Source organism: Hypomesus transpacificus, unplaced genomic scaffold (genome assembly GCF_021917145.1).
Source record: "Hypomesus transpacificus isolate Combined female unplaced genomic scaffold, fHypTra1 scaffold_203, whole genome shotgun sequence".
Classification (NCBI taxonomy): Eukaryota; Metazoa; Chordata; class Actinopteri; order Osmeriformes; family Osmeridae; genus Hypomesus; species Hypomesus transpacificus.
Window position 1 is genome coordinate 132,501 of NW_025813744.1, and position 10,000 is coordinate 142,500.

A 10,000-nucleotide genomic window follows, 5' to 3' on the forward strand; every position below is an offset into this window, starting at 1 on the left:
CTTCAAACGCCGAAGGAGAGAGATGAAGTGGGCACGGAACCTTCCTGTGATTGGACAACAGAGTTTTTCCTGGACAGGAAATACATGTCATGTATTATGGGATGCTGCATTTCTGTTTCAGCCAACCGAAAGTACAGTATGTCTCACCTGTGCTAAGAGACCACACCTGTGCTAAGAGACCACACCTGTGCTAAGAGACCACACCTGTGCTAAGAGACCACACCTGTGCTAAGAGACCACACCTGTGCTAAGAGACCACACCTGTGCTAAAAGACCACATTTCATAATAATCACAAATGACTTTAAAAACGTCTGTTTTAATATCAAAATATGTCATAGTTATAATAATGTCTGCCTGTGTGCTGCTTGTCGTCATGAGTACAGTAGGAAGGTGCTTCCTTCTGCAGGATCACAGCAAAGGGGGTTTATTAAATCCTATTAAGCCCCTCAAGGTGCTGTTTGGAAAGGTCATATTAGAATATGAAGTGGGTCTCCAAGGTAGAATTGGATAAAAGCCTCCAATTTCAAACCAGACACACACACACGTGTGTGCGAGCACACACACACACACACACCTCATCTGTATGTGACTTGAGCTCTAGATGGGATTGAAAGCTCTTCACAAAATTGAAATGTGAAGATGGGGCATTTGTATGATAATTCTCTGTCTTGATCCATTAGAGAGTCTGGAGATCTCAGCAGATTCTTTAACCAGGACCCCCTGGGTCATTACCAATGTAGGCATGTTCTCCATAGAGGGCCTCCTGGTGCAGGTGTTATTCTCCATAGAGGGCCTCCAGGTGCAGGTGTTATTCTCTATAGAGGGCCTCCTGGTGCAGGTGTTATTCTCCATAGAGGGCCTCCAGGTGCAAGTGTTTTTATCCATAGTGAGCTTTTTGGTGCAGGCTTCTAACCATGTCCTGTTTCCATAGAGGACCCCCTGGAGCTGGTGTGTTTCTCCATGGTGGGCCCCTGGGTGTGTAACCTTATCAGAGCAGCTCCATGGTGGGGCTCAGGCCTCCCGCCCCTGACCAGCTGAGAGACAGGTTTAGACAGGTTTAGACAGGTTTAGACAGGGCTTATACTGGCAGTCAGGTGCACAATCCCTGCAGATAAGCTTCTGACTGACTGCTGCTGTTTGGTGTTGGATGGATGCCTCTCTAGACCCCCTCCCCTCCTCCCCCTCCCCTCTTCCCCACATCATCTCCTCTTCCCTCCCTGTGTCTCCCAAGCAGTCATTGTTCCTGTTCCCTCTCCTCTTTTCGATTGGTCAGCTGGGTTCCTCCCCTCCAGAGCCAGTGGAGGGGGACTTCCTGGTTGGAGTCAGACTTCTCCAGGCTCACCAGATGGCCCATCACTCCCAGTCACTTTCCATAAACGATATAATCACTCATATGGACAGACTGAGACTCCTCGTCACTCTCCTCGTCACTCCCCTCTCTCCCCCCTCCAGCCTCTCTCCTCCTCCAGCCTCTCTCCCCCTTCCAGCCTCCCTCCTCCTCCAGCCTCTCTCCCCCTTCCAGCCTCTTTCCTCCTCCAGCCTCTCTCCTCCTCCAGCCTCTCTCCCCCCTCCAGCCTCTTTCCTCCTCCAGCCTCTCTCCTCCTCCAGCCTCTCTCCCCCCTCCAGCCTCTCTCCTCCTCCAGCCTCTCTCCTCCAGCCTCTCTCCCCCTTCCAGCCTCTCTACTCCTCCAGCCTCTCTCCTCCTCCAGCCTCTCTCCCCCTTCCAGCCTCTCTCCTCCTCCAGCCTCTCTCCCCCTTCCAGCCTCTCTCCTCCTCCAGCCTCTCTCCCCCTTCCAGCCTCTCTCCTCCTCCAGCCTCTCTCCCCCTTCCAGCCTCTCTCCTCCTCCAGCCTCTCTCCCCCTTCCAGCCTCTCTCCTCCTCCAGCCTCTCTCCCCCTTCCAGCCTCTCTCCTCCTCCAGCCTCTCTCCTCCTCCAGCCTCTCTCCTCCAGCCTCTCTCCCCCCTCCAGCCTCTCTCCTCCTCCAGCCTCTCTCCCCTCTCCAGCCTCTCTCCCCCTTCCAGCCTCTCTCCCCCTTCCAGCCTCTCTCCCCCTTCCAGCCTCTCTCCTCCTCCAGCCTCTCTCCTCCTCCAGCCTCTCTCCCCCTCCAGCCTCTCTCCTCCTCCAGCCTCTCTCCTCCTCCAGCCTCTCTCCCCCTCCAGCCTCTCTCCTCCTCCAGCCTCTCTCCCCCCTCCAGTCTCTCTCCCCCTTCAATCCTCTCCTCATCCATCCTCTCACTCCCCCTTCAATCCTCTCCTCATCCATCCTCTCACTCCCCCTTCTCCCCCCTCCAGCCCCTCTCCTCTTACTCCCCCTTCTCCCCCCTCCAGCCCCTCTCCTCTCACTCCCCCTTCTCCCCCCTCCAGCCCCTCTCCTCTCACTCCCCCTTCTCCCCCCTCCAGCCCCTCTCCTCTCACTCCCCCTTCTGTCCCCTCCAGCCCCTCTCTTCTCACTCCCCCTTCTCCCCCCAGCCATGGTGCTGGCTGGACAGGGCAAGGGGGGGTCACTGTCACCTCCATTCTCAGTCACATCAGGAAGACTCGGAGACCAGCTGTCACAATGTAGACTATGATCAAGGTGTCCTCTGTCTCTCTCTCTGTCTCTCTCTCTCTCTCTCTCTGCCCCAGTTTTCTCTCTCACTTTGCCCTCCCCGGCTGTCTCTCTCTCTCTCCCTCTCCCCTCTGTCTCCCCCTCTTTCCCCTCTACATCCACGCCCTGCTCCTGCTATCTAAGATGCCCTAATTGGTCATTAGAGAAGAAAATTTTCTTTTTTAATTGGCTGTTGCAGCAGCCTGGATGAAGAGCAGCATCACAGCCAGGACACACACACACAGGCTGAGGGGTCTGGGTGGACACTGCTCTCGCTCTCTCTCCCCCTCTCTCTCTACCCCCCCCCCCCCCCCCCCCCCCCCCCCCACACACACACACACAGGCTGAGGGGTCCGGCTGGACACTGCTCTCGCTCTCTCTCCCCCTCCCTCTCTACCCCCCCCCCCCCCACACACACACACACACACACACACACTGAACATGCATACACACTCAGACTAGACACACTCTTGTCAGTAGAGGTGATTTAGATTCCGATGAAGCTGGTGGACTGTGTGTCATGTATTCTGTGTCTTAAGAGTTTGTGTTCCAGTTTGGAGCTGCGTATTAACTGTTCTGGAAACATTTTCTCAAGCAAGAGAGAAACTGTTGAACTCTTTCTCTCTCTCTCTCTGTCAATGTTTTTCAATTCAATATGCTTTATTGGCATGAATGTTAAACAGTGTTGTCAAAGCAGTCCACAGTGACAGGACAACACGTGTAAACACACATCAGAGAACTTCATCATCATCAATCAATGAATAACCTCTGTCTCTTTCTCCATCCCTCTATCCTCTCCCCCTTCTCTATCTCACTCCCTCTATCCTCCCTCCCTCTCTCTCTCTCCTCCCTGTCTCTCCTTTCTCTCTCTACAGTGGTGGTGCTGTATGTGCAGGCTGTTGGCACCAAGGAGTGGAGAGAGGTGAGTAAAATCAGTTTTGAAGCAGCTTATGAGAAACGAGCTTGCTTTTACCTTCCCTCCCCTCTTCTCTCTCTCACACACACACTGACAAACACACACACTGACAAACACACACACCGACAAACACACACACTCACACTAATGTCAACAGAGACAGTCTCAGGTTCTTGAAGGCCCCTAAACCAGTTAGCTTCTTGGTGACAGGGACAGCAGTCCTCCATCTGTCTGTGTGTGTGTGTGTGTGTGCATGTGTGTGCACGTGTGTGTTATGGCTCCAGAGCCAACATATCTGTGTCTAAAACTGAAGACTTGTTTCTCTGGTCCTCCTCCCCCCATCTGACACCTGCTCGCTCCTCTGAACAAGCTGCCATGCAGACTTCATCAGCTGACCCTGTACGCACCACAGACCTGAATGTAGACCTGTTACTGGGTACAGACCTGTTACTGGGTACAGACCTGTTACTGGATGTAGACCAGTTACTGGATGTAGACCAGTTACTGGATGTAGACCGGTTACTGAATGTAGACCTGTTACTTATGGAGGATTATAGGGGCCAAAACTAAATAAATAAATACTTGGATAAATAAATAATTATATAACACAAAGCTTAAATAAATGACACAAAATATATAAATGTTACATGTATTTGTGTATATATATATGTTTACGTTTTCATGTGTTTACATTTATTTATTTATACTTACATTTATTTATTTATACTTACATTTATCCACGGTGAAACTTGCTGCAGCAAAATAAATCTGTCGTCCCCCCGTCACAAAGTCAGGGGGCGGGTTAAAGCCTCTGATTGGTGGTTCAACTTGAATCGACTGCTTTTGACTATTCCAAGGTGGCAGCACCTTGTGCGGATTCAATGAATGAAATATTGAATGCTACAGCGGTCGAAATGTTGGCGGAAGCTGAAGAGATGGAGGCACCAGCCAGTTCACTTTTTTTTAACATCATATTTAGAGCTTCGCTGAAATTATAGGAATGATATTGGCCCTAACTGACACAGACATCAATGAAAATGTGTTCACGATCCTCAGCGAGATGATACAGCATAGGGGTGGGCATATCGATCTTAAGACCGACAGTGGCCGGGTTGGGAAACCCGGCAACTATCGATACCAACGTTGGTATCAATAGCCTGATTGACAGCGTGATAAGATCGATACTTAAGTTTCATTCCACACTAGGTACACAACTCCCTTTACATCATAGTGGTTGTGCAAACACCGTCTAACTTCGCTCAAACTCACTTTGCCCCTCCACTGCTTTTCTAAGCCCCAAGTATCGGTATTGGCAATACTGGCCCTGTATTTACTCCTTGGTATCGGATCTATACCACATCGTGCAGTGTCCGCAGTGTCGCACACCCCTAGCAGCTGTAGAGTGAGGCGATAGAGGATCCCTCTAGATTGAAGAGAGCTTGATCGACTGGTTGAGCCTGCCTGGTGTGTAATACTGTTCATTCACCAATCAGAGGCTTTGACCCGCCCCCTGACTTGGTGACGGGGGGACGACAGATTGATTTTGCTGCAGCAAGTTTCACCGTGGATAAATGTAAGTATAAATAAATAAATGTAACTATAAATGTAAGTATAAATAAATAAATGTAAACACATGAAAAAGTAAACATATATATATATACACACACAAATACATGTAACATTTATATATTTTGTGTCATTTATTTAAGCTTTGTGTTATATATTTATTTATTTATCCAAGTATTTATTTATTTAGTTTTGGCCCCTATAATCCTCCATAGTTACTGGGTGTAGACCTGTTACTGGGTGTAGACCTGTTACTGAATGTAGACCAGGATGAGCAGTCTCTCTCTCCCTCCCCCCCCTCTCCCTCCCCCCCTCTCTCTTCTTTTTTCCCTTCTCTTTCTTGACTTGACAGGAAAAATGTACATTAAATATAGAAACGTTACAGTAAATCACAAGTGAACCCAATAATATGGTAAAAAGCAAGACTTTCTCTCTTTTTATCGTGCTCTCTCCCCTCTCTTCTTCCTCGATCTCTCTCTCATTCTCTCTCTCCTCATGTTCATCAAAGACAGTGCTGATTCCGACAGGAAGACAGGCCTCTCAGAGAGAGGGGTGCTGGGCATGCCTCTTCATGATCGCTAGCAGAACAAACACGAGTCTGGAACAGGAGATATCTAAACTGAGCCCTGGAACCCCCCCACCGCCCGCCCCTCTGGCGGGGTCCCCCTCTGAGTTTCAGTCACTGCTGTCACAGCTGTGTGTAAAGCTTGTCACAAACAGACAAAATAATTGATATGCTACCCATAACCACCCACTACCTGTCTATTATCCAATCAGAGCTCGGCTAGAACGTCAGCCCAGAAATAGACTGGACGGAAGTGCCTCATGGGACGATGTTGTGATCGATGTTGTGCAGATAAGTGTGTGAATGTGTGTGTGTGTCTTCCTACCTGTGTGTGTGAGTATGCCTGTTTGTTCGCGTGTGTGCATATGTGTGTATGTTTGTGTGTGAATGTGTGTGTTTGTGTGTGTACGAGTATGTGTTTGTGTGTGTTGTGCAGAGGTTGGGTCTGGTAATGGATTGGCAGACACCAAAGTTGATGGATGATATTACAGTATGCGTATGTGGCTCTGAGGTACACAAGCCCAGAGTACTGAGACAGGGTGTGTGTGTGCGCGCATGTGTTTATGTGTGTGTGTGGATCAATAGCTCATTACTCTGTGGTGTCAGCTGGGGGTGTGTGTGGAGGGTCCGTGGAGGCCGCTGGCCAATAGGGATTAAGGTGTGATTTCCTGAGAGAGCTGCTGGTGACGAACCAGCCTGCAGCTTACGAGGGCTGCATCTCTGAACACAGAAAACACACTGAGACACACACCCGTTACACACACTCTGGAGAGACGAGACCCCGTTACACACACACTGAGACAAAACCCCGTTACACACACTCTGAGACAAGACCCCGTTACACACACACACCACACACTCTCACACACACACTCTCACACAGGTGTTATTGTGGTACAGGGAGTAATCAATAATTGTGAGGTATGAATGTTGTAATGTTACGTAGCTATCCCAAACAGCGTTGATGAACTATCAACTATGTAGTTTGATCACAACAGTGTTTATTAGCTATCCTGTGGTTTAATAACAACAGTGTTTACAAACGGTCTGTATCTGTGGTGCAGTTTGGGAGGACGGAGGTGATTGATAACAGCCTGAACCCCGACTTCGTCAGGAAGTTCGTGCTGGACTTCTTCTTTGAGGAGAAACAGAACCTGCGCTTCGATGTGTGAGTGACTAAACTCCTTCCTGTTTACACTAAACTCCTTCCTGTTTACACTAAACTCCTTCCTGTTTACACTATTAAATGTTATTATTTTAGCTGATGCTTTTATGCAGAACGACATACGTTTATCCAAAGCAAATAAAAAATATTAAAATATATATATATTTAACAGATATATTATTTCATAAGTAAAAACAATTATATATATTTTAAACATTTCAAAAAGGTAGGAAAAATATTTCTAAAATATGTTCAACCTCTCTAAACTTTGTTTTGAAACTTTCAAAACAAGTTTCAAAATAATATAAAATAATATATAAACACAGTCGTAACACTTTACTCTCACTCTCTTTTTCTTTGTATATATTTGTCCTTCACTCCTACTAGCCCATCTCTCCCTTCTCTCTCTGTCCCTTCTCTCTCTGTCCCTCTCTCGTTGTTTTCTTTGGAGCTAAAAACCATTTCATCACACAGGTACCAGATAGCTTCCCATAAAAACAAATCAACAAACAAAAACAAATCAATATATTCATCATCCAAATTAGGATAAAAAAATCTAAAATGTTTCGCCAAAATGTTCAAAATCACCCACTCCCATGGAGATGATAGTCCATCAGCATACAGCCAGTCTGTCAGCTGGATCCACTAGGCCTGTAACCTGCAGGGGAATGACCCGGATGACTATTGAGGTACATCTGGAGGTGACTTGTTTGGACAAATATCCCAAGATGCAACACTGTTCACAACTAACAGCAATACTGGCTAAGAAGAAAAATCACAACTGCTTAACATACATTTTTTAAATGCTACTAATGTTGCGCCACAGAATGTAGTCGTAAGATTTCTTTAGGTGAGAATTTGGCAGTTTAAAATTCAAACCTGTGGTTGAATTAACAAGATGAAGCCTAATTGAAAATGTGCTGTGACATTTGCGGAGATGTGAGGTCATGTGGATAATGGCGAGTACACCTCCTAGGGGTGGGAATCTTTTGGTACCTCACAATTTGATTCTTGGGGTCACAAATCGATTAAAAATCTATTCACAAGTTTTTTTTATTTTTTTTTATTTTTTTTTAAGAAGAAGAAAAAGTTTGATGTTTTTAAATTATAAAACAAATATATAATACAAAAAAAAAAATTACATTTGTGAATCGATGTGAATCGCTAAAAGGCTGAATCGTGATTCAAATGTGAATCGATTCTCCCCCACCCCTAATACCTCCCCAGCTACAGAAGCTATAATGTCACACATCACACCCGTGACGTGTGACTTCACCGAGACCTGGAAAGGGAACTGGGTTTCTTATGTACTGGGTTTGTTATTCCACAGCACAAGTCTGTTTTGTGCTAGTGTGTCACTCATGCTATTCTGCACCTCAACACTCAGGATCACCTGGGAGATGTTGTTTACGTGAGTCATCTGTACCTTTTGGAACACGACTCCCCTTTTTGTTCTGACTAAAGATGAGATTCATTCATACTCTTGTATGTATGGGCTGAGCAAGATCATTGGGTGGGGGGGGGGAGAGGGAGAGAGAGAGGAAGAGAGAAAAGGAGAGAGAGAGAGCTAGAGAATGAGACAAGAGTAAAGGATGAATGAGAAGGTCAGCGAGGAAGAAAAAATGGTTACTGAGAGCAGGAAAGAGAGAAAAGTAACAAAGGGCGAGAACAAGAACAGAACATAGACACTCAGGAAATGACACAGCTAACAATCCCCAGGAGGGCTTACTGAATCTGACCCACAAGCTCTTACAGTGAAATACACTTCTCTAAATTAACCAGACTGCAATTAGACAAGCGCAGAGACCCAGAAACCATCACTCTACTCCACATCCTCTACCGTGAATGATTTATTTGCTGTTTCGTACCGACCACCCTAATCTTCTTCTGAGAACACGGTTGCTTTCTGTTGTCGATTTCAGCAGTTGCAGAACACACAAAGGAGTACTTAACTGAGCTCTGTGTCCGTAATTGTGTGTGTGTGTGGAGGGGAAACAGTATATTTTATTTAAGGTACTTTATTGGGATGCCATTTACAAGACATTTGATTTATTTAGAGAAAAGTTTTTGTCCGAAGCAATGTACAAATAGTGGATATGACCGATACCACCAATGAGAATGCTGTGTCGAGGGAAAAGGGCTAGTTTGGCTTTAGTGAGGCAGCCAGGTGGCTGCACCCCCAGGCCTGTTTCATACTGAACGATTACAGAGACTTAAAAAAAAGTAATACTATAATATTATAATATAATAATTGTTGCCGATGTTGTCTGGTATTGTGCAATGTCATTTGTCTCGTGGTCGAACGATAAGGGACCCCCCCACCATGGCTAGGCTAACTATAGATATATATAAAGGCCTTTATATATATCTATGAGGCTAACTGCCAAAATGGAAGAGAAAAAAACTTCCTGACATTTCACAACTTTATCTTTAAGTTGGAATGGTTTTATCTATGTGTGTAACGTTTTTATTTGTATTACATCTACATTTTCGTAAAATTTTAGCTATCCCGAAATAAGAGGGTGTTGATATCGCAACACACATAGCTACCGGACGCTAGCTAAAACGGTATCATTGCACCGGAGCTAGCTAGCCACTGCTAACCACAAACACGATTTCATCAAGTTCTAGATGCAATAAAAGTATAATTCTCTATTTTACATACTTGTATTTTATTTTCTATTTCTTCTTAGATACAACGTGGACTCCCGAAGTTCCAATATTTCCAAACATGTAAGTTTATCTTGCACGAGTCCAGTATGTGTTTCACTAAAATGGTTTGTAATTAGCGTAATTATCACGATTTGGGCCAAAAAAATGAATCTCTGAACAAATCACTAAATTTGTGACGTAAGATGCACTGAATGACCATCAAATCGTCACCGAATGAACCAATGAGTGGAATGACCAACAAATAAATCACTGAATGGATGGATGAATGAATCTGTGACTTGTCTTTCTCCCTCTGCTGAACGACGGGATTAGAAGGTTGGTTCTGTGTTTCCTACCCGTTCCTGTGAGACACGACCCCATCATGGTGTCTTCATTTTGAGACATTTCTGTGCACCAAAACTTTGCTCACCCAAGCGGAAAAGAAGAATACTTAAATCTAATTTGAATGTATGAAATTAGAACTTAATACATTTTCATTTTATTGATATTTTTCTACACAATTGGAAGTGCAAAAATAATATATAAATA

At 45.6% G+C, this 10,000-nt stretch overlaps 1 protein-coding gene across 1 annotated transcript in view; it reads left to right on the forward strand.

The window, feature by feature from the left end:
• LOC124462187 (copine-9-like) overlaps positions 1–10,000 on the forward strand; it is a 33,615-nt gene that overhangs the window by 9,526 nt on the left and 14,089 nt on the right. The window contains exons 6-9 of the mRNA XM_047013781.1: positions 3,463–3,509; positions 6,699–6,802; positions 9,493–9,532; positions 9,785–9,787. Of these exons, the coding sequence (XP_046869737.1) occupies positions 3,463–3,509; positions 6,699–6,802; positions 9,493–9,532; positions 9,785–9,787 (194 nt within the window). The remainder of the gene's footprint in view (positions 1–3,462; positions 3,510–6,698; positions 6,803–9,492; positions 9,533–9,784; positions 9,788–10,000) is intronic.